The following is a 25,312-nucleotide window of genomic DNA, read 5'->3' as shown; positions in this document are numbered from 1 at the left end:
TTTTCTTAATTTTTTAACAAAGTTGTTTTTTTTTTAAAGCAGAAATACTATTTTCTGTATTTGTTTTAGAAGGTACAATTTAATTTTTTTTCACATCTAAGTTTGGTTTATTTCCTATTGAGATAGAATTTTTCCCTGTTTTACTTCACCTGTTGAATATTTGGCATGGTGAGTATGGCAGGTAAAAAAGACAGATAGAATCCACCCTTGTGGGTCTTATAATCTAGCAGCGTGACAGGCATTGAACAAGTAATTATAACCTTGTTGAGTCTTGCCAAATAGAGACTGCAATGCAAGTGTTTGGTGGCGGCCTGACCTCATTTAGTCAGGGGTTAGAAAAAGTTCCTCTAGGAAATTAATGTTTAACCTGAGACCTGAGAGATGAGCATGAGTAAGCCAGGCAAAGACAGTGAGACTGAGAAAACAGAGAACGGGATTTTCATGAGAGAAACATAAAATAGCACTTTGCTCATATAGCAACACCATGTCTAGCCTAAGATTTATTGTCACTGGTAGCTGTTGTTATCTATCATGGAAGCCTTTCCAAAAAGAGCTAAAGATAGAAGGAAGTACCTTAGATTCAAAGTCTGGATTTGGGAAAGACCGTGAGTGGTTGGGTGTGATACTGGGAGCATCAGGAATGAAGCTGTGGCCCAGGAATGGAGCGAGGCTCCTTTCCTGCACATCTTAGTCACCAAGTCCTGGTAGAACAAAGTTTTGAAGGTCTCCCAATTTACTCTGTCCTCCCTGTCTTCACTGCTGCAGACTCTTGTGCTCGTGTGCCTGGGTTACTGGAGTGGTCTCCTTAGTGGTTCCTTTTGCTGCAAAGCTCTCTGTCCTCCAGGTTATACTCTACATGGCTGCCAGAGTTGGTTTCCTTTCTAAATCACAGGTCTAATAACACTCTCCTTAAAGATACATGACTCCTATTATTTATAGTGTGACGTTCCGGCCCCTCAGAATGGCTTTAAAAGCATTTCACGATCTGGCTGCCCCCAACAAGGCTTTGAGCCTCATCTCCCACCTTAATGCATATAGTTCAGCTGCCCTAGACTCCCTGAGATTCCTAATATGCCATATACTCTCATGTCCCATGTTCTTGCTCGTGAACTCTTCCCTCTGTCTGGATTGTTCTTCTCCACCCTGATCTTCATTGCCTGATAAGATCCCTCCCATTCATTCTTTAAGACCCGTTTCAAATGTTGCCTTCCTTGAGAATCCTTTCCCCACTAAGCCTCTTAATCCCTGTCCCATGGTGGGAGTTAGTGATTTTCCAAAACTTCTGATCACACTGCTACAAAAGCTCTTTTCACACTATGGTTTGCTTGTAGCAGGTCTGCCTTGGTATCTGATTGTACGCTTCTCATCACCTAGTACACAGTAAAATCTGAATAAGTCTCATGAAAATGATCCCTATAGTTAAAATGGTTGGTCTTCATACAAGATTCTGCATGATGCTCCAAGTAGAACTTATTTTATGAATATTTATTGAATACCTAGTATGCGCTAGTCACTAAGGATAATGCAACAGAAAGTAAGTTACTCACATTTCCTGCCCTTATGGAGTTTACCTTATAGTGGGGAGACAGAAAAGCCAGGTGAACAACTTGTTGTCTTTACCCATTCAGGTAAAGGGGTGATTCAATGGTGTTTTCAGAATGTTTTTGACTTGCTTCTTTTTTTCTTCTATTTCTTAGTGTTAGAGATTGATTTTGCGGAGCTAACCCTGGAAGAGATTATTGGCATCGGGGGCTTTGGGAAGGTCTACCGTGCTTTCTGGATAGGGGATGAGGTCGCTGTGAAAGCAGCTCGCCACGACCCCGATGAGGACATCAGCCAGACCATAGAGAATGTTCGCCAGGAGGCCAAGCTCTTCGCCATGCTGAAGCACCCCAACATCATTGCCCTTAGGGGGGTGTGTCTGAAGGAACCCAACCTCTGCTTGGTCATGGAGTTTGCTCGTGGAGGGCCTTTGAATAGAGTGTTATCTGGGAAAAGGATTCCCCCAGACATCCTGGTGAACTGGGCCGTGCAGATTGCCAGAGGGATGAACTACTTACATGATGAGGCAATTGTCCCCATCATCCACCGTGACCTTAAGTCCAGCAACAGTGAGTATAAAGGAATGGGGCTGGAGGGCTTAAGAGCAGTTTCAGACTCAGTCCATGGCTTCAGTTGGAGTGGATTCCTAATGGAATCTTAAGGGCAGTGCAGCTCTTTGCTTAAAACCATTCCGTCCTTGAGTTAGGGGTGGAATGAGTGCCAGGAAAAATTGGTTTAGGAAGAAAAGAATGAGGCCCCTGAGGGGTTTGGGATAATTCTGAGCTCAAATTAGTAGACAGGTTTGCCTATGTGTAATTGTGATATACTGTGCAAAAAAAAAAAAGAAATTTCTGCTTGAGGGAAGTGTGTCCATAATCACAAAAGGGGTTTTCCTTTTTGGTGGAACATCAGGTAAAATAAACCTAAACCACCTGTTTGCATTTCTTTGTAAACACCCCAACTGAAATACCCACCAGAGAAGGGGCCGTAAGGCATAGTGTTTAAGCTGAGTGGCCCATTCAGGTGACAGTGTCAGCTGGAGAGCATGACCTGGCTGGTAGTGCGACAGACGTCCTGATAGCCTAGAGGTGATGTTAATTAATTGTCATAACTACCTAGTGTTTAATAGCAGGGAACTGAGAAATAACTGTTTATTAAACAACTAGAATCCATAAACTGGATTGTAAAGCAAGTGTTAGACATAATTAAATAGGCAATTGGTAGACACTTTAGTCTCATTCCTTGGCTGAATCAGCAGGCGCTGAGAATATGCTTCTTTGGTGTGGTCATTTGTGCCTCTTGCCTAAATTGCGTAGTAGAGAGGCTACAGTTTGCTAAATGGCATATCCTTAACATCGCCATGAGCATCCTGTCCAGAGAGGAGGGCGTTAGGACTTTGGGAATGGTGTGGGCCCCGGGCACTTCACTCTCTCTGCATCCTTCAGCTTTGAGACCAGAAATCCTTCAGGCTTTGTGTTGTTTGGAGCTGTTCCAGATGTGGCTTATTTCTCTGTTGATACTATTGTGAATCCGTTTATTTTTTTTAAAAAATATATTTTAAAATTATGTGTTTTTATTGTACAAAAATCAGAAAGTGTAAACAAAAAGAAGAGGAAGATAACTCATACTATTTTCTTTTAGGGTATATAACTATTACATTTAGCATATCCTTCCAGACATTTTTAAAGCATATGTAGTTTATATATATACAAATATACTTTCCAGTTTTTAGCCTTTATTACTCTTATCTCTTCCCCCTTAATAATAGAAAAACTTATCCTTGTGATAGTATGGAACATTAGATATGTATTTTAGATATAGTGCATGTGAAGGACTTAAGTTCCAAAAAATAAAATCTGGTTTCTCTTTCTTTCTGCCATTATCATATCTCTTTGCCATATGATTATTCTTATCCCTCTTCTAAACTCTGTTCTTTAAATGTATTAAAACTTTTGGTGATTACCCTTTTCAAAGTAATTTCTACTTAGAGATTGCTTTGGATTATGGGCTAAGAATTAGCAGATGTGTTAGTATGAAATGTGATATAGAAGCTTAATTTTCTTTATTTTACTTTTTCCTATATCCTTATCATGTTGGAAGAACTAGGCAAAGTGCTCTAACCTTACATAATTGCGCCCATTTAAAAAATTGGGCTTAGATGATAGAATTGTAAATTTTCTCTATGAAATTTTAACTTTAGATGTAATTTCAAGCAGTAAATACAAGGCTTTACCTTTTACGAGGTTTATGTTTTGAAATCTAGGTTCTTGTGAAAGAAACGCTGACTTGTCAAGGTTCTGCTATTTCTTGGAGATGGCAAAAGACCTGAATGTCATTCCATCATCCAGGAAACAAAGCCCTGTTTTTTCCTTTGTCCTTAAGTGGGTTTTAGGATTTCCAAGGGGGAGCCTTCATGTGCAGTGTGTCGTGGCAGGAGTTGGACTTACACTTAGGGCTGTATTTTAAAAGACCTCATCAAGGTAATTGATGCCCAGAAGTGTGCAAAGTCCATTGGTCTGCCTGATTGGCGCTGACGGTGATGCTTGCTATAAATCTCACATGTGTGTTTGGGACACCTCCTTGGTATTTGTGGGCGGCCGTTTGCCTGGGATTGTATACAGTATATCCAATGTGAACCTTGGTGACACTGTCATTCTTATTCCATTGCTGTGTGTGCATGACTTGAAAATCAATTTAGAAACGTTATGTCACTTCTTTGACTCCAGTTGGAGAGTCCTAACTTCTTTGTGTTTTGCAGACCTGGAGACACTGGCCTGCCTCTCTTGGTTTTTATTAGGGATTCCAGAGAGTCAAATTTTGGTCATTGTCATGTGAGAGCAGAAGTCTATGAATTAGTCGACTTTGAATCTCTAGAGAAAAGAATATGTATATATGAAGGTCGTCTTTGTGGAAACAAAGAACGTAGTTGGTGATAAACATCTAGTGATTACAAAGGTTCAGTAAAAAAAGTGATTTTATTAAAATGTTCTATTGGTCACCTACTTAAAAAAGTCACATGCTGTTTACTGGCAGCGAAATATGTATAAAATATCATCCTATGTTAATATATAATCTGCAATAAGTTTAGGTTTGACTGTACTAAAAATCAAAACAAAATAACAGTGGCTAAAACAAGAGAACATTTGTCTCTGAAAAGAAGTCTGGAGGGTTGTAGGGCATCTCCACAGAGTCATCAGAGACCCAGGCTCCTATTTTTCATTCCATCATTTCAGTACATGGCTTTTATCCCAGAGGTTGCCTTGTGGCCCAAGATGGCTGCTGAAATGCCGGTTGTTTGGTCTACGTAACACGCAGAAGCACCGAAGGTGTTCCATGTAGCCTAGTTGTTTCTCATTACCCTCCCAGAATTCTAGCACAACACATCTGCTTGCATTAATTGGTCAGAAGGTTGCAGAGCCATGGCTAGCTCAGGGGAGGCTGGGAGATGGAGGATTTTGTTCTGAGTGGCAGTGAGCCCAGCTCATGATCTAGGTTTGTTACTAAGGGAGAGAGAGAATGACTGCTGGCAGTCTGACCATGGAATCTTAATATGGGACATGCATCGGGGAGAACTGTTATCTCAGATAATCGGCATCGTACAGCCAAACAAGGTTAGCCAGGCCCTAGGACGTGTAGCTCAGACCCTTGATTTAAGTAATTGTTTATGCTACTGTGCCACATTGCATCATTAACTTACAACATCATTTCTTGAAACTATTTGTAAAAACCCTGGCTATAAAAATGGATTCTTGTGTTTCTGCTCCGTCAGATTGGGGAAAACCAGCTGCTTGAGTGTTAGCAATGGTATTAGTAAAAACGGTCTTTTAGGGGAAAGATTGTCCTTTTGGGGGTAGGTAGATGGATTTCAGGATTTTGACTTACAGGCACTTGGCAGAATAGCAGTTTAATAGAGACCATTAAAAGTTAAATTAATGTAAAAATGAGATCATATTAAAAAGCTTTGGAAAATGGAAAGCCTTACCCAAAGCGAAGGTTGTTACTTTTATTATTAAATAACTATTTCCTCTTCTTGGGAAACATAGAAAAACATAGAGGTAAAAGCAGTGTGTGTTTTTTCAATTTTTGCATTATGCATATTTGTTTTTACTCGTAAATCATGCATAGGAAATTCTGATAAACATTTTGCTTATTTGTCCCTTGTTTGTCAGTATAGCGTGGCCACTTTCCTACTTTTCTTTTCTTTTTAAAAACTATTCTTTTACCACAAGATATTTAAAGGTTGCACAGTAATCCACCATTTAGATATACTGTGCTGTATTAACAAAGTCAACCCCTATGTAATAATAATAACAACAACTTCGTGGAGCACTCTCTTTAAGTCAAGCACTGTTTAAGCATTTTATGTGGATTCTCATTTAATTTTCACAGCAACTCTACAGAGTAAAAACTATGAATGTCTTTATTTTGCAAATGAGGAAACTGAGGCTCAGAAGGGGTGAGCCATTTCTCTAGGATCTCACAGCCACTCCTAAGACCAGACTGTGAGCCCAGGGCTGACTCCTTAGCTTGTGTTCCCAGTCACTACGCCATTGCTGGCACACTGCTGTTGGGCAGCTGGGCTGTTTCGCTGCATTATTTCTCATGGCCCTATAATACTTTAATTTTAGATAATTAGAAGTAATGTTATTCTGCTCACAGAGCCGTGGCACCCATATTTTGTTGATGTATGATCAACTTATTCTTGATTTCATAGTTGAAAGAACAGAGGTGAGTGGGGAACTGTATTTGGTTTGGGACCAGCCACACCTGCCTTCCTCTTTTCAGATATCACCTTAAACTTCTCACGAAGTCTTTACTGCCTTATCTCCCTCGTCTTCCTCTAAGGGTCCTTTTCCCTAAGCCAAGCTGGTTTCCTCTTTACCCTGGAACACATCCTGTACTTCCCAGCCACTAGGCCCTCATCATATTCACCTTTGCCATGGGAATAACCTTGTTTTCAGGGGTGCCCTTGCCTCGTCTCTCTGCCTGTCCAAACCTTACCCATTTTTCTGTGCTTAGCTCAGTGACAGGCTAACCTTCCTGTTAGCCTGTCACTGCAGTCAATGCTGAGTAGGCGTTTGGTGCTAAACACATCTTACCTGATAATGTGTAGAAAAATACCAGGGTGACAAGGGACTAGAGCTGCTGGTTCGGTGGTTGCAAGCTCAGATGCCTTCCAGTCAAGGTCAGTAAATTTGTGAAGTAGCTAGTGTGAAGTCATCGGGCTAGGTGGGAATGATGGTGAAGTGAGTATCCCAACGTAGACTATTGAAAAACAAAAGAAAACACTGTGCTGGCCTGCAGCTGGCTGCCAAATCGCATCCCTGTCCGCCTCTCTTTGTTAGCTATGATTTCAGGAGTATCCCCTATGTCTCCGAATAGATTTTGTGTCTTTAGCTTCCAGGCACTTGAATGAATGAGTAAAGAAGTGAATAAAGTATCACTTGAACTGATCTACTTGCAGGATCTCAATACATCAAAATTCCTTTTCTCTTGTCAGAGGAGGTCCCTCATGCCTCATTTGCATGGAGGTTGCTTTTTCATCTTCATTGTAATCTTCGGGGCCTTGATCTTTGCTAACTTCTGAGTCCATCAACCTGTTCTGGGTGCAGAGTGTGCCATTGTCAGAGCGTATTTGCTGCTGACCTCCAGTGTCTGCATTCTGTGTTCTCTGCACCCTTCCCAGATGCTAGCCCCAAAGTAACTCTCACTGGCCAAAGTCGCCTGTTCCTGCTGGAACAGGCCACTATCTTGTGCTACCTGGATCCACTGCCAGCTTATTTCATCTGACCTCAGCATTCCTTTTGTTCCCAATTTGTGAATCCCTGCCATGCTCACAGTGCCCGATCCAGTTTTTTTGACTTCTTTGATTGGCTGCTCCTCTTGCAACTGGAGGCCCAAGTAGCACACCCGCCACTGCTCCTCCCCACAATTCTGTGTTCACTCAGAGTTCACAAGGTAAGGAAGCAGAAGGAATGAGGAGGACAGAGCTTACATCTTGCCCTTGGCCTCATGCGGGCTATAATGTTCTAAGCCCTAGTGTGCACCTGGGCTGGATACTGGTCACAGTCCCTACTGCATTCCTAGTGTAGGATTTCTCTGTGGTGAGAATTTGCTGGCCATAAGGCTTATGGAACCCTGTGACCCACTAGATTCCACTCTCTAGTCTCCTTGTTCCTGCACAAATCCTCCTGGAATAGAACACATGCCCACCTTAAGGATGAAGCCCCTAAGTCACAGGCATCCTGGTCAGGAGCAATGTGGCAGAAAAGACTTGCCTAGAAAAGGATAAGAAGTAGCCATAAAACAGCTTTTCCTATAGAAGAATAAAACAAACTATAGAACATTCCCAGGGTAGATCTGGGAGCCAGGGAAGTATTGGCTAGAGAACCCAATTCCCATTCTTTTTGAGAGGTACAAAAATGACTTTTTCTCTGCCTCATGAATGCATCCCCACATGAGAGAGTTCCAACAGTACCTGACTCAGGTACTTCTGAATCTCCCTCCCTGTTATTTTCTCCATTTCTGGTCTTTGGGGTTCTTTGCTACAAGTTCCTTCTTATAGAGAGTTAGAGGATGACAGATTTTGTTTTGAGGATTTTTCTTGGCAAAAGCATTCAAACACTTAGTGAATTGGATTTCTCCTTTGGTTGCAGGAGGCCATACCTACCATCACCTAGCATCTACCAGGCACGTCCCAGAGGATTATGTTCAGTTGATGGGTAGCATTTTTTGTTATCAATATAGAGACATGTTCTGCAAGTCAAAATAAATATGTTAGAGAAGCTGAAATGAAGCCAGCAACCAGCCAGGTGACATGACTCAGCAAAAGAACCTGGCAAGGCCAAGAGGTCTGACCTACAGGTCACATTGTGTCTTCAGTTCTTTAATTTTGTCTGGGAACCTTGCTTTTCCCTTGGGCATGGCCATCTCCTGCACAAAGGTGTGTCACTTTGAGTGCTTGGTGTTAGAAATATAACAGTAAACAAAAACAGACTTAGGCCTTGCCCTCAAGGAGCTTCCTGTGGGGCCAGAGAGGAGGACCTAGAGTGTAAAGTCATGATTCTGGGGAGTGCTATGGAAGGAAGATGTTGGTGCCATGAAAATGACTAAAAAAGGGACATGCCTGAGAATTCCCTGAGGACATGAAGGAGTGAAGAAGAGTTAATGAGACTAAGTGGTGAGAGTAGGTGGGGCAAGGATGTTGCAGGCAGAGAGACCAGCAGACACAGATGCCCAGTGAAAGCATGCTCCCCAACCCGGCCTCCTGCCACCCCAGGAGGCAAATGGTGCCCTTGACGTTCCCTGTGGATTCCCTTGCCTCAGTCCTCTCCAGTCATTAGAGGGGCTTCCTGAGGGAAATTGATCTCTTACTGGAACATTTGCTTTCATTGCCCCCAAGCTTGCTCTGGAGCACCTCCCGCCTTCCCTTCTTCACTGGCTTCTCTGCAGCTTTCTCCGTAGGGCTGGAGTAGCTCAGGGCCCTGGGCAACATTTAGGCATCTATAAAGCCTGCATTGGAGTTGGAGCAGAAGGCTGTGTTGTATGATGGATCTTGGTAGGAATTTCTGAACTGAGAATGAGCCAATAACTTGGGGTGAACAGCTTTGGTGAGGGGCGGGTCAGGCTTTAGGCAAGAAGGACTTTAAAAGTGCATGGACTCTGATTTCCAGATGGTTCTTTAGCCTCTTCCATTTTACCTCTGTTTCGTCTAATTTGAGCCACTATTACCTTGAAAGTCAAATAAATGATTATGTCTTCTCTTCCCTGCATCTCTCTTCAAGCAAAACTGGTAACAGCTGAGTCGTGACCTCTACCTTTCACAGGTAGCCTATGACATTGTCATCGCTCAGGGTCAAGATTTGTGCTTCCAGATCTCCATGTCTCTTGTGCTTCCTTTCCTTCATGTCTCTTGGAAAATTTTCCATCCCTGACTTGGTGCTTTTACCTCCTTCCTGTGAGGTAGCTCAGGGTCACTTGTAGACAGGGACATATAAAGTGGTGACATCAGTGGTCTGGTTAAAAGGAAAATGTAGCTTTCTCCCCAGGTTGTCCATCAGTTTACCCTGGAATCCCCTTTAATAATTCCCTATCAGCTTCTTGTAGAACCACACTTGGGCTGTTAACCTTAACCCCTTGGAATCTAAGCAAAATGTGTATAGATTCATTTTGTGGGGAAAAGATGATAGCTTTTACCAGTCCAAGACTCAGATAAGGGTATGAATCAACACCGTTATAGAGAACTTCTTAAATTGGACATTGGGGTAAGAGGAGGTGGTGCAGTGGAGGGGACCCTGGCCCAGGTGCTGCCCTTGGCACTGACTGGCTGATGGCCTTGGGCACATCTAGCAATCTCTTAGGGCCTCAGATTCCTCATCTGTGAAATGAGAGGTTGGATGAGACAGTCTCTGAGGCCCCTCCCGGGGCTGACATTATGTGGCTTAAGTGTGAACGTGTGTGTTTTGGGAGCAGGTGATGACTGTGGTCTGTCGGAATCTGTGTGTCAGGCTGTAGCATGCCCAGGTTCCCCATTTTTTGGCTTCTTGTTGCAGGGGCCAACACTCCTGATGGGGAATCTTTGCCAAGCAATTTAGCAAGAAAACAGTTGACAGGAGCCCACAGGTGCTCCCTTCCCTCTTTGCTGCCCGGGGCGTGACAGATGGCCTTGTCAAGAGAGGATGCTCTGGTCACATGAATCATGACAGGGATTCACAGTGAACCAAGGGCAGCCTGCATCCACAAGCAGGACACTATTAGTCAAATGCCACCTCCGTCCTTGAAGCTGAGCAACGGGCATCCTGGTGTCTCAGAGCTTTGCTACTGGCTTCCCACCCACTTTTCTGAATCAATATAGACTTTTTCAGATGGGGCTCAAGACCACTTAAATGGTTTTAGTTGTGTGCCTCTGTCCCCACTCACCAGCAGAATTGCAGGAAGACTGCTCTGCAGTCTATTAGGCAGTGACAATAAGATATAGAAACGAAATATATTAAAGCCGCGGATTTCATATCCCTTTATCTCCTAACGTCCCTGGGAGTTTGTGCTCTGTAAGAAACCTGGAGGTTTTGCTTTGAGAGGAAAGCATTTTCCCCTTTAGCTTGGTTTTGGGAACCACTGCACTGTAATGGCAGGAACACTGGCTCAGGAATTAGAGAGCCTTGGATCCAAGCTACTTCCTGAGCCCCTGACATTGGGCATGTGGCTAGCTTTTTGGAGCTCCAGGATTCCCATCTGTAAAATGTGGACAATACAGAAAAGAAGAGTATTTTAAGATGGTGTGAAATAATACGTGCCAGTTTCACACAGGAACCACAGTGATGGGGCTGTACTTTTTTTCCTCTTTCCAAGAAGCAAGAGAAACTTCTTCCTATTCTTTGTTCTTTTGGTTATACACAGAATATAGTTGGGTTTCCCTTTTTGAAATGGTATGAGGAGTCAGCCAGGTTTAGTTTTACCACTTTCACCAAAATGGGCAGATTTATTTCAGCTAAAGCTTCAAAAGGGGATTGATCCCCTCCATCCCCTTCCAGCTGTGCCTGCACCTGGGCCTCTTGTGGAAAAGGCCTGTGCCTCCTGCGCCCTCTGGACCAGGCTTAACTCGCAGTGCTTGGCCCCTTGAGAAATGCTGTCTTGTCTCGTTATGGCCTTTGGCCTGATTAAATGGGACAGCTGGCCAGTTTTATGGCTCTGCTGGCCTCTCAGCTGATAATTAAAATGCTTTTGCCCCAGGAGGAAGGCCATATATTTCTCTCTCTCCCTTTTCTGCTGCCCACTCTGCTGCCGAGGTCAAAGAGAATGTCTTTTTTCAACTCCCCCCACCCCAGCCTCTGCCTCCCCGAATCGATTTAGGATTCTTGTTGCACAGTCTCTTTTAAGACTGGAATATTCGAGAAGGGCCAAAGAGATTTTATTTTGAGTATTTGGTCTTCTTTTGGAAGGAGAATGGAGCATGATTGCCCCGTTTCATCTTTATATTGCATCTTTACTTCCTACAGCTATTCCAAATCTGGTTGTGCTCTGCACTTCGGAGGTCCTCAAGAAATGTTTGTGGTTTTGATTATCATAGATTCAAGTGCTTCTCTGTTCATTAACCCCTCCCACCCGAGACATTCTCCAAACAACGCCAGAACTCTTCTCCTTTAGAGCCCACATTTAGGATGTGGACCCCCTTTACAATGGAGATGAGCCCACATAAGCTCTTAGTGAGACTGAGTCTGAACCCTGGCTCTGTTTCTTGCTAGCTGAGACCTTGAGCAAATGATAAACTCTCTGTGCCTTAGTTTCTGTGCCTGTGAAACGGGAATAATTATAATCCCACCTATCTCATTTTACAGGGTAGAAGTGAGGATTAAATAAAATAATCTAGGCGAAGCTCTTAGCAGTGCCTGGCACATAGTAAGAGCTCCATATATTGGTTATTATTATTGTACTTCCAGTATTTAGATTCACAATTTGTGGTCTTGTACTTTTGAGTATAATGTGCCTTGTACCTGCATTTTCAGTATTTTAGTCATATTCTCTCCAGTTGCACTGTGGATTTTTAAATTCAAAATGTAATACATACACATGGTCAAAAAAGTGCAAAATTAAGATACCAAGAAATATCGATCTCCTTCCTACGCTAAACCCTAGGTTTACTTCTTAGGAGGAACTGAAATAATGTTTTTTGGATCTCCTTTGGTAATCTTCTTCTGTGAAAACAAAGGACTCCCAATAGGATTTTTGACAGCAAGGGTGTCGTGTTTCCTCTCATTTTCCCCTGCTTCCTACGTCCCCCCTCCGACAAATCATGCCTTATATAGGACTTTGCATAAGGCGGCCCAGATGTTTAGCGGCAATTCCAATGTTGCTATGAAATCTTGTTTTACTCTCTCTAGTTCCTTTCTGAGTTGCATTTGCTGTTGTCCAGCCCTGACTTTTATATATCCATTTCATAAATTTTCAGGAGCTTGGAACCCCAAAGGAAGGTGTTCCTTGAAGTTTCTCAGAGAGTCAGCAGCCCAATGTTCACCTCTGGAATTGCTCACCTTGAAGGCTCTGTCTGCCCATCCCTGGGAGCAAGGTTAGGGATGGGATAGGGTGGGGCCTGTCCCTGGGAGCAGGGTTGAGGCGGGGGTAGGGGTGGGGCTACAGGGCCCTAGCAGTGACTGATCTTGCAACTAAGACCTTTCCCTGCATTTTCTTGTAACTGTTTGCTACCTGATGTACCCAATAAGGCAATGTAACAAGAAGAATTATCATTGAAAAAAGAAAAAAGTTACCCCAGATTTCACTGTGTATATGTGACTATTTTTATTGTAATATATGACTTATCTATTTTTGTCTATATACCTCATCTGCCATTTTAGTCGTAGTGTGCGTGCTACCTGGACACTTCTTCTTCTTACTATTTTTTTGTTTCTGCATTCTGTTAACTTTCAGAATCCAAGAGGAAGGAGAAAAGATCCGTGGTTGGGGAAAATAGTGATAATCTTCAGTTTTCAGTCATTTTTAACTTTATTTTGTATTTATGGATAAGGTCAGAGCTTAAAGGAACCTTAGAGTTGTGGCCCTGAAGTTGAGTGACCTGCCTACGGAGTCCCAGGACAGCGTCCTGTCTTCAAGCTGCCCCCAGCCTTCGACAGTGGGGCCTGTTCCCCTGTCAGGCTTTCCAGCCAGGTCCAAAGTATTGTGGACAATGGTGGAATAGGATCTATACCACATCTGAGGAATTGGGATGACTTGCTTATATGGCCCCAAGGTCAAAGCTGGGGAGTGAAAACTGCATCTTACCCGTTTACTAACATGAGCTCGAGCTCAATCATTTTCTTCACTGTGTTAGGTAGAAGTGTAAGAATATTGACTGCTCTTCTAGGTGGTTTAATTTTCAGGAAGAAAAAAAACAGTAAAAGCATTTCAATTTATTTTTCCCCAGCTTTATTGAGATATAAGGTATGCAAAGTGATGATTTGATTTCATATGTATTACCGAATGATCACCACAATAAGGTAAACCCCTCCATCACCTCAAAATTACTTTTTTTTCTTTTGCAGTGAGAACATTTAAGGTCTACTCTCAGGAACTTTTAATTATACACTACAGTATGGTTAACTGTAGTCACCATGCTGTGCATTGAATCCCCAGAACTTATTCATCTTGTAACTGGAAGTTTGTACCCTTTGACCAACATCTCCCCACCTCTCAGCCCCTGGCAACCACCATTCTGCTCTCTATTTCTATGAGTTTAGCTTTTTTAGATTCCACATGTGTTATCGTATTGTATCTGTCTTTCTCTGACTTATCTCAGCATAATGCCTTCAAGATTCGTCGATGTTGTCACAAATGGTAGGCTTTCCTTCTCATGGATGACTAATGTTCCATTGTGTGTGTGTGTATGTGTGTGTGTGAGTATCACTTTATACGTTCATCTGTAGATGACACTTAGAGTGTTTATCTTAACTATGTGAATAATATTGCAATGAACGTGGAAGTGCAGATATTGTTTTTAGATAGTGATTTTATTTCCTTTGGATATATACCTAGAACTGGGATTGCTGGGTCATATGTAGTTCTATTTTTAATTTTTTGAGGAACCTTCATACTGTTTTCCATAGTGACTACACCAATTCATATTCCCACCAACACTATTCAAGGATTTCCTTTTTCTAGTCTTGTTGACAGTACCATTCTGACAGGTATGAGGTAGTATCTCATTGTGGTTTTGATTTGCATTTCCTTGATAATTAGTGATGTTGAGCATTGTTTCATGTATATTGGCCATTTGGTTGTCTTCTTTGGAAAAATGTTCATTCAGGTCCTCTGCCCGTATTTTAATTAAATTGGAAAACATTTTTATTTCTTAGGCAGTTGACTCCTGGCCACCTGTGCTTTGGGATGGGAATCCTGGGGCAGATCAGTAACAATGTCTCTGCCATTGGCAGTTCCTCCTTCTCTCCCATAGGAGACCTACACATTATAACTATTTGGATTAACAAGAAAAGATACCCCATCAGGTTTCATGGATGACAATGGAAAAGCAACTTAAATTTTTCCTATGTAAGCTTCTTTTAGATGATTTAGGATTATTATTATTATAACATGACATTAAATCTGATTTTTTTTTCCTTAGCTTATTATTCATGGTGACAGCAGTAAATGAACTTTCATTTCCCATCCCTCTCCCTAATATTCTTAGATATGGGAAAGAATAATCATATTTTATATTTGGTGCTATAGAATTCTATTTTAAACAGTTATCTATCTGATGTATTCCAGGCAGAGGTGGTGGTAGCCCCCATTTTACAGTAGAGGAAACGGAGGCTCAGGGAGGTTTAATGCCTTGCCCAAGAATACATAGCTAGAGAATGGTAGAACTTGAACTCAGATCCCAGGCTCTTTAGCACAAATGTGTTATTCTTTCTGCTCTTTTCTTTGGGAACAGATTGCAGTAGGAGACTCTATTCTGGCGGCTCTTTCTGCAGGATGGACCCTCTGACTCGGCAGAGCCTGTGTGTGCCCGGGCTGGTTCCCGACTCTAAACCTGGTCTTGGGGCCTTTGTGGGGCAGATCATCCCCGCATCTGGAACTGCAGGGAGGAGATCCTTCACTGCTCCAACTCAGAGGCCTCTGACACCTCTGGACCTGATAGTCCTAAAATGGATGGGAGCTGTGAGCTAGTTTATTTCCCCCTCCCGCAGGGCCCCTCAGCTTTCATTCTGCAGCCTCAGCTTTGCTTCTTGTTAGTGTTGGTCCTGAACCAAAGTTAAGCTTACATACAGCTGTCCAAGAGTTGGGCCATAACAGAAGTTTCCACTGTATTGGACTCTTGTTTTTGTTTACGTTCGCGTTGTGGTTTTGTTTTTGTTTAAACAAGGGAAGTATATATAGATTTCAGATAAGTTCACAGATGCTCCTTTATGGAATTAAAACATTTTTAACCAGAAAAGTAAACATTCAAAAATGTTTGGACACATCTGTTAATGGCAGAGCCCTGTGTGGTTATTCAGATGCCACGGCCTTTAGCTCCATGTCGTCGTAGAGGTGAGCAGGCCCTCCTGGGTGTTGCCTTCGCAGCTCAGTTTGTAACCAGATGGACCACGTCGGACCCGCATGGCAATTCCATTTTCCATGGCATGCTTCGTTGCACCTACTAGTTTTAGATTAATATCATGAAAGAGAAAGTTGACTACACCATTCATTCTTTAATGCTTCAACTTGGATTGATTGCTGGTGGAACAGCCCCCAAACCGTTATGAGTGAAGCTTCCGTGCTGCTCCCTTCTCTCGCCTCATGAAGAGAATTTTGACTTTGTTGCTACTAGTACTTTTGAGCTTTTGTGGTGAGAGGGAAGGGGAGGCGACAAGGACTAGAATGCTGCAAATTCAACCTGACAGAAACACTTTTAAAAAGGAATCTTAAGCAGGAAATTTGTGAGCTGCTTTGTGTAAGAGCAATCAGTGGGAGAAATAAAGCCCTCTTTTGAAGAAGTGTTGCTGTGGACCGGATGAGCCCTCCAATGCCCGACAAAATAAGGAGACAGTCTAGCTGATTTTGATTTACTTTAGGATGCTGTCTGCCCCACGCCCACTGGACACATCTCTGCTCTGTGATTATGACCTGTGAGTCTGGCTTTATATGCCTGGCTCTACGCTGCATGAACCATGAATCTGGCTAATTTTAGGCTCCTCTAAAGCTTTTTGGTGTTTGATTTGATGTGTAGTATATTGGAAGAGAGGCAGGAAATGGGAAGTTCACTGATAATGACCTTCCAAAAAGAGTAAGAATGTCCCTGTTCAAGAAAAAGGAGATATTCTAAGACCTTTCCTCACAGGGAGGTTCCTGGGGGGCAGGAACATTCCCGCAGCACTTCCTGGGTGTGCCCATTGTGCCTGCCTCCCAGCGAGCAGGGGAGGAAGGAGCTCACCGGCTTTTCCCTGAAAACCGAGGTGCACCACCCTGGGACTTGGTGTGATTTTGAGGTTGCCCAACCGTAGTTAGATCCTCAACTCCATCACATGGAGAGTAGGATTTGTAGAGTCATTTTTGGAGGTAGGCTGGGAAGGTACAGGCACAAATCTCGTCTAACCCATCCCAGTGAGCACAGAGGTAGAAGGAAGGTACTGGGAAAGCATCCATAGCACAGACAGAAAGAGTCAGAACAAAGCTAGTCTTAGCCAGTGGAGGTTCTTGAGGTTGGTCCCTCCCTCTCTTACGTGGAGGGGTTGAGGAGTGACTCATAGGACACTTTAATCCGTGTTTCTTAGCTTTCCAGGACTGTTAAGAGCTTGTGGTTCAAAATGGCAACTCGCATCGTTTTGAGCCTTTGTGGTCAGGGCTTCCTTGCCTGCCAGGTGATGGTGATGGGTATCTGTGGTGGGTCAAGCTGCTTGACCCTCACATCCTTTCTCCTCTGTGATACCCTGGGTGAAGTGCAGGTCACAGAGCCTGGAATGTTTGTGTTGTACGTGGGTGATGATTTTCAACCCAACAGGTCCTTGCAAGAAACTAACGTGCCTGCTATTGTATAGATGCTACAGGTTAGTCACTTTATCATATACTTAGATGCCACTTCCACCACAGTCTTTCCTTCCTCAGGAGCCATATACCATGTAACACACCCAAACAACCAGAATAGTATGAGGCGGGATGGGATCGTGTGCCCCAGGTACATGAGATGGTGTCCAGAGAAGGCGGAATTCTTTGGAAGGCCTTGATGGAGGAGTTAGGTCTTAAAGAGGAGGTGGGGTTCATGATAATAGGGTGGTGGGCCATAGCAGCGACTTTCCAGGGAAGGGGGTCTGCCCCAGCTCCGACAAGGCCAAGTGTTTGTCGATGCTATGCCCCTGTTACCCAGGTTTGTTAGGAAATGCCCAGACCTGGACTAATGAACAGGAAAGCCATGCTCCTGAGGAGCTGAGTGTTCCTTATAGAAACAGCTCTTGTCTCCAAGTGGCCAAAAAACAGAGCATGATACAGTGTTATGGGCTCTGAGTCAGGGAGATCTGGCTTTGGACAAGGTCCTGAACCTCTGAGCCCATTTCCTCTTCTGTAAAATGGGGAAGGTCCTAGTACTTACTCATAGCATTGTAATGAGAATTAAATACAATTATGCATGTAAGCCCTTAACATAATGCCTGACACAAAGTGAATGCTCAATGAAAGGGAGATTTTCCTTTTTGAAAAATATTATTTCCAAGAGCAGCTGTTTCTCTGGTAGCAGGAGAGATAAGAATGGATTGAGAAGTGTGTCACTAGCTGTTTCCATTACTGTTCCCTCGGAATAAGCCACCCAAACAAGAACCACTCCATTATGCTCACGGAGACTTTGGGTCAGGAATTTGGAGTGTGCTCAATAGGAACGACTCGTTTCTGCTTTTCAGCATCTGGGGCCTCAGCTGCGAAGATTTGGAGGCTCAGAGTGAGGCCAGAGATGGAGGCAGGAATCATCAGAAAGGCTTGTTCACACACGGCCGGTGCCTAGGCTGGGAGGACTTGAAGGCTACGACTGTTGATGGGGGTGCCCACCTCTAACCCCTCCGCGAGTGTGGTTGCCTCAAGGCTCTTGTCCTTGTCACATGGTGGCTCAAGACTTCAAGCATGTGTTCCAGTGAACAAGGCAGAAGCTGCATTATCTTTTCTCATCTGGCTTAGAAGTCATATGGTGTTACTTCTGCATTCTAGTAGTCGAAGTGGGTCTCGGGCCCACTCCGATTCAAGCAGAGGGGACAGAGACCAACCTCTTGGTGAAAGGAGTGTCAGGTCACATTGGAGGAAAGCATATAAGATAGGAGATGTGCTGTTTTGAAAATGCAACCTGCCAAGGGAACTCTGGTGGCAGAGCTTGGAGATCCAGGTCCTGAGAGCCTGTGCCTCAGCAGCACCCTGTGCCCACCTGCCAAGAACAAAGGGCTTTTTGTTGACAAAATCATCATCGGTCTGATGTGCCACCTCTTTTTTGATTATTTTTATCCAGTTTGTAGCTGGGTGCTTCTGAGACATCACGGAGACTGGGCCTGGCAGCTCTTCTTAATTCGAGCTGGTGTGGTGGGCATATTCAGGGCAGGCGGGTGTTTGAGGAGGTGTTTTTTTGTAAGGAAAGTGGCTGCTAAAAAGCTCTGCCTTTCTGTTTCCTGCTGGTGACATCCGTGTCTGGACAAGCACAGGGCTAGAGTCCCAGCTGTGTTATCTGGGCCTAATTTGCACAAGGTGGCAGTGACCGTAGGTACTTAAGTTAACATCTTTTGAAATGTCATGGTTTAGGATGTTGGAGAGAGCAAGGTGTCCTGCAGACACACGCTGGGAAGTTCGGCCAGGGAGATGGCACTGATGTTTTAGATTTAATCACAAGAAGCTTGGTTGTAAGAAAACCTTGACTCAGCAGCGTGAGAGAGATCGGCAGGAGATACAGCATCCAAAGAAGAGATGAAAGTGAAGTTTCCGTGGAAAGCTGGGGCTGGTTAAAAGGGTCATTGAAAAATAGCTTGAAAAAGGCTGGCGAATTGGGCTATGCATGCTTGAGACCAGCTGTCTTAGTCTATAAATACTGTGCTTCCCTATCATGCCCCCTTCTGTGCTCCAGCCCAACATGGCAGCAGAAATCCACTTCTCATGCTATTGAATCATGTGGCAAGCACAGATGTGGATACATTATGAAGAAGGCTGGTCTGTACATATACATCCTATTTCCCTTTGTTCTCCATGGCACATATTCACAAGATGACTGGCCGAAGTTGGGAGTAGCCCGGAATCCTGGGCAGTCTCTGGGTTTGAACGGAGGCCCCAGTTGCACGGTCCTGTTGCCTAACAAGCCAGTCTGAACACTGCTTCAGGCCCAAGTGCCTGTCTGAGGACTGGCTCATCTATCGGTTCTGTCTCCTCTGGCCTCATTCTTAGTATTGCCATTCCCTGAGCTCTCTGCTGCACGCCGTTGGCTGACATTGTGAAGCACAGCCCATTGTTCCAGATGAACGCAGGACTGAGCTGTTTTGGCACATAGTGTCTGGTCTCAGCCCATGAGGACTATGGAACTGCACGTGGTCCAGGTAGTGGCAGTTAGTAATGCATGAGGTGGTGGCTACAACTGGCAGTGGAGGAACCATATTCCTAGGGTTGCTGAGCTTGTGGAGAGGAATGGGAAGCTTCAGTCCCTGTTAGAAGAGTAGGTAGGTAGATGTTGGCACAGAGGTGGAGGAATTGGGACCTCTATAAGCCCCCGTACTCACTGAACGCTCGTCCCTTCCCGTAAGATTGATGACATACAGGTACACAGCCAGAGAAAATGAGTGCTGTGAAGCCAGAATACTTCCTAGGACTCACTGGCCACTCCTGCTCCCTGTACGTGTAATTAAGTACTCCATCTCTTGGTCGCATCATCCCATCTCCAGTACCTTAGTTTATTCTTTACCACCTTTACCTGGACAATTATAATAGGTTACTGTGTCCTTGCTGCCAGTCTGTTGTTTTTTCAGTTCAGTCTGTCTCACTGCAACCATGCTGCTTTGGTGACACACAAATCTGATCATACTATTTCCTGGCTTCGAAACTGCCTGTGACTCCAGGGTAGACTTTAAGCTCCTTTGCGTGGCCTGTGGTCTTCCAGTTCTGCTCCAGCCCTTTGTTCTAGTTTCATCTTCTCCCTTTTCCCTTCACGAAGGTTTGGCTCTACTGACAAGGGACTATTTCCTAGACTTTCAGGGTTTTTTTTTTCCTCCTTTGGCCTGGAACCACATTATTCCCCCTACTGAGAGTGCCCTTCTAATTCTGTCTCTGGACCAAGCCATGTCCCTTCTTTACAATTTCAAGAACAGCTGCATATGTAACTTTAGGGAATATCCTCACTTCGTTCAGCCACAGTGTCTTCATCTGTAAATAGAGATTAAAACGATACTTGTCTCATGAGGTTTTTAAATGAGATAGTGCATGTAAAATGCTTAGCACAGTGCCTGGCATGTAGAATGGGCTCCGTAGATACTCACAGTGATGATGATAATGGTGATAAGTATAGACTTACGGCCAGAAGGAATAGGAGTAGAGATGTGAGAATGAGGGAAGTTCCATTCTGTTTTTCTTTATAGAATCATCTCTTCATCCCTCTCTCATCCTCTCCCTTTTGCCTATGTAAGTGACTGCTGACCTTGTTCAATAACTAAAGCAATTGCTATCTTTTATTGGCCAAGGTCAGTAGATTCCTAGGCAGGAATGTTAGCAGGGAGATGTCTTGATCTCTTGGAGTAACAACCTAGATTCTTTCCTGGTGCTATTTCTGATGCTGGATTTTGGTTGTATTTTAGAGGCTTAGGTTACCCCAAGTCCCTTTCCACCCATGGTGGTCGTGCCTCCTTCCCAAAAGGAGATGGATGCTGCAGTCAGTCAGGGCGGAACCTCATGATCCAAGGACAAAGCCCAGCATCTCAAGGGTTGACTTGCTGGGGCATAAGACCCTCTGGTGAGGGGCTGGTCCTTGTGCTTTAGAACTCTACCCAGTATACCCTGACCACTTGTAATAGCATCAGTCTGGCTGGTCTTATAGGGGAGACTTACCCCAGGGCTATGATGGAGCAAGGATAATCCTCCTCTCTAAAATAACCTTGTCTTCTATTTTTGAATGTGCAGAATGGTCCTCCCTGGGGCAAATGAGCAGTGGGTAATGTTTCTCCTATTGTCGACTGTGGCTGTTGGTGCACAGTGGAGCTGAGGTCCAGAGGTTTTGGAGCTGACACTTATCCTTTGCCTTTCTCAGATACGAGCCTTAGCCATTCTTACCACTCTCTGGAGGTCCTTTCTCCTGGTCTGGGGATGAATCACTGGGTAGGGCACACATTATTGAAAAGGACAAAGAGATGTAGATGGTGACTTGGTATGAGTGGAACGGGAATGAAGAGTCCCCCGTGAAAGGGATAGTGAGAAAGGCACTGAGCCAAGCCACAGGGTCCTAGAGATGGGTAGAGAGTTAGAGATTGGTCACTCAAGTGTGTTTTCATAGTTTTTACAGCCTAGTGACTGAAGGGCCGATGGGAGAAGATTCTGTAAATCAAAGTAGAGATCCTGAATTGAGAACATTTGGGCTTCACCGAACAGCTGTATTATGCCTACCTGCTGCTGCTCAGCACCAAATACGTACCTGTCACGAGGATGAAGGTCCAATGGTGATAGTGGAACTTCAGGATCCTAGGGTTCCTCTGTTTTGTTAGTTCTTATCCTCACACTTTTGAACATTTAAGTTTTTTCTTCTCAGCTCTCCCGCCAACTGTACTGATGGTTTGCCTTGATATACCATCTAGAGGGGTGTGGCTTAAAGATGATCAGTGGTATTGAGTTTACAGGGTCTAGTCTGTATGACTCAAAGCAAAGCTCACAACTTCTAAAATGGCATCGGACCTGGTATAGGAGGGTTACATGTCCTGCCAATCAGTACATGTCCTTCCCCACAACCTCCAAACTTATGTACTGTTTCAGCCATGGTGCTTTTAGCATACATTTGTCCTAAATTATGCCTGGTGAGATGCTGCCCACCAGCAAGCTTTTGCCACTACACCTTGCCAGCGCTGTTCTAGTTTGAGCGTCTGAGCTTCCCAAATATTTACTTCTAAAGCACTTCCATTTAATATAGAAGGCTGGTTCCCTTCCCTAGAAAGATACAGAGTAGTACTCAGGTGGTTTGGTTTTAGGCAGAGACCCTATGAGTTCTAGTGGAAAGGATAGTGGACTCAGGTAGAATTAGGTTTGACTCCTAGTTTCGATGGCTTCTCTGCCAGTTCTCTTCTGTTCTAAACAGTTATCCCTCCTTGTCCTGGCCAGTGAGAAGTAGCCATCATCAACTTGACAGTGCTATGAGAAAACCATTCTTAAAGGTGGCTCTGTCCATACAGGACATAGGATTAGGTGGGGTGCCTGCCCAATTTGTGATATGAGCCCACCCCAAGACAACAAATAAAATGAAGATGCGGGGTACACTGTGGCATAGGAGAGACAAGTATTGTAGAGATGTACAATGTCTTGTAGAGATGTAATTGCTAAACATTTGAACCCCAACTGGAGAGGACAGCATGGTATAGTGGAAGGAATATGGGCATAGAAGTCAGAGCAGTATTCAAATCCTGGTTTCCTCTCTTAGATATGGAAAAGTTACTTAATCTTTGAGCCCCAGCTTTCTCATATATAAAATGAGGATGCTACCCACCTTGCAGGGTTGCCATGAGGACTGAACGAAGTAACGTATGTGAAGTTCCAAGTATTGTGCCTGGGACATAGTAGGGATGCAAGAAATTGTAAAGGCTGCTATTATTATTATTATTATTATTATTAGTAGTAGTAGTAGTAGTAGTAGTAGTAGTAGTAATAGTAATAGTATTGTTATTACCAAATGACTTAATTTTTATATTAACAAAAACTCGTTTATTTTAGATAATTTCAATAATATAGATAAGTATAAAGAAAAACTATCACCTCAAATCCCAGTGCCCAGAGATAACTGTTAGCATTTAGGTATATATCTTTCAGGTATTTTTCTATGTGATGGGTAGATAGACATAATATTCTTAACAAAAAGAAACAAGATCAAACTATGTATTTTTGTATACTGTTTTATTTTAATATAGTCACGTATGTTATTAAATTAACTACTATATATTTTTGATATGTATTTTTAAAGGAACATTTATATATAGTATCTAGTCTAAAAGCCAAATTATATCACAAAGCTCATAATAAAAAACAAAGGTCTCCTGCCCTATTCTTTCTTACATCCAGAGTCGTCTTCCTAGTTAGTGAGCTTCTTAAGGGGAGGTACTGGCTTGATTTATATTTGTACACCCTGTACTTAGCGAGATACATGTAGGCCCTATATACATGTGGCCTTTTTTTTCGTGTGTGTGTGAAAGATTTAAGTCAACACTTATTATAGAGCATGACATACTATTAAAAAAAAGATGCAGCTGAAGTATGTTTCAAGTTGATTCATTTGATAGCAGCTTGGAGAGGCCATCCAAGTCTTTAGCTATATTGTGTGGAGATTTTACTGACTGGAATGTTGCTTTTGGTTTAGATTTTCAATTTTAGTATGTTTATTTCTGTTTTTGCTATAATGAGAGTTTGTAGTAGTGGAATTGAACTTTGTATTAGTTAGATTTGGTTAGCTATGAGAAACAGACACTCAAAGTAACAGTGGCTGAAATAGGAAGTCGGTTTCTCTAGCCAGAGGTAGTCCATGGTTGGCATGGCACCTCTGTTCCATGAGCCCTAGACTCCTTCCCATTCACCTCTCTGCTCTTATCCTCATGGTCTAAGATGGCAGGGAGCTAGACCTCCAGCCATCACGTTCATGTTCCAGGCAGCACTGTGTAGGAAGGGATGAAGAAGACGGGCCAAAGGCCCTGAGCCGGTGTCTTTTAAGACAGGTTACGAAAGCAGCCACGGGATGCTTCTTAGTCACCTGGGTGCACCTTTGGGACAAGGAGACTGGGAAATGTAGTTAATGTTGGATGTGGCTAGGTGCCCATCTTAAAATTTAGGGGTTTATTACTACAGGAGGAGGGGAGAATAACCATTGAAGGGCGACTAGCAGTCTGGGTCACAGATTCCAGGCTCTTTTCCTATCATTAATCCCTGTTAGCCCTTCCACAATATGTTGCCAGGATTGCTAATGTAGCAATTCTTTTCAGCTGTGTTTTCAATTTGTTTTTTCTTTCTCATGAATGCTGCTGACTCTGTCCTTCTGTTTTAACCCTTCCTTGGAGAGTCTCTCCGATCCACTTCTCTGGAGTCGGAGGCTTTGAGACACTTGCTTGGATGTAAAATGAGGGCAGACAGGAAGATCCTTTCCCTGGGGTTAGGGGGGGCAGTCACTTGTTGCTTTCTGCATAAGGGGCTTCTGGTCACTGAGTTCAGTGGTTCCCAGGGGTGGGCTGCAGACCCCTGGGGAGGGGGCTACTGCACGGTGTCTTTGAATCTGAACATGTTTATAGAAAGTGCAGATATTCATATTTCTGTTTTTTTCAAAAGTGTATAGGTGCTGTTGTGTTGATAAAATACAATTTCATTTAAAAAACGTTTTCTTATTGGCATGGTGGTCTGGGGCCCTGACTGTGATTTCATTCAGACCTGGGTTATATCTTGGCTCTGCTTCTTACTACCTGTGGACCCGCCTTTCTGAATTTCAGTTTCCAGATCTGAAAGTACCTTCCAGAATTGTTGAGAGAATGAAATAAGATTACGGACCAATCGCTTCATCCAGTGCACAGTACGCGTTAGAGCCCTCGTAAACATTAGCTCTGGTCGTTGTTTTCTTCTTAGCCAACACACACTAAAAGTACATCTGCCATGATAATAGCATTTTTTTTTTAAAGCTGAAAGGACATATTTTAAAAGGTTAGGAATCGTTGCTGTAGCATCTTTGGCGATTCTGTTGAGGCTAGCTCTCAAGCAGGTATTTGGAGACCACTGCCTTAACTGACTCAATCAGAGACCTTTTGAAGTGATTTGTGTTCATTTGTTCATTCAAGACAGATATTTATTGAGTACCTCTTATGCCTCTTTAGGTTATAGGTGTAGAAAGGGAGGCCATTGTAGTTCAACTTTGCTCTAGCTCTGGGTCACAGGAAGAGGTCACGGTGCTGAGTGATGTCTGGCTTTGCAAGGAGTACATTGCATGCGTCCAGTGGTTTCCTCTTCTGTACCAGGAAGGGGTGGATCCTAAGTCCCCAAGGACCCAGTTTTCTCCACTTGTCTGTCCCCGAGTGTTTGTCGGGAAGCACAGCCTTACAGGTTGTGCCAGTGGGACTTGGAGCAGCTCTGC

The 25,312-nt window shown here is 43.6% G+C and overlaps 1 protein-coding gene across 1 annotated transcript in view; it reads left to right on the top strand.

The window, feature by feature from the left end:
- The window catches only part of MAP3K9 (mitogen-activated protein kinase kinase kinase 9), a 72,900-nt gene that overhangs the window by 5,381 nt on the left and 42,207 nt on the right, over positions 1 to 25,312 (top strand). The window contains 1 exon segment of the mRNA XM_039883678.1: positions 1,698 to 2,111. Within this exon segment, the coding sequence (XP_039739612.1) occupies positions 1,698 to 2,111 (414 nt within the window).

This window comes from Pteropus medius, unplaced genomic scaffold (assembly GCF_902729225.1).
Source record: "Pteropus medius unplaced genomic scaffold, Ma_sr-lr_union100, whole genome shotgun sequence".
In the NCBI taxonomy this organism is placed as follows: domain Eukaryota; kingdom Metazoa; phylum Chordata; class Mammalia; order Chiroptera; family Pteropodidae; genus Pteropus; species Pteropus medius.
Note: the sequence above shows the minus strand (reverse complement) of the source record. Positions and strands in the feature narration are given on the sequence as shown.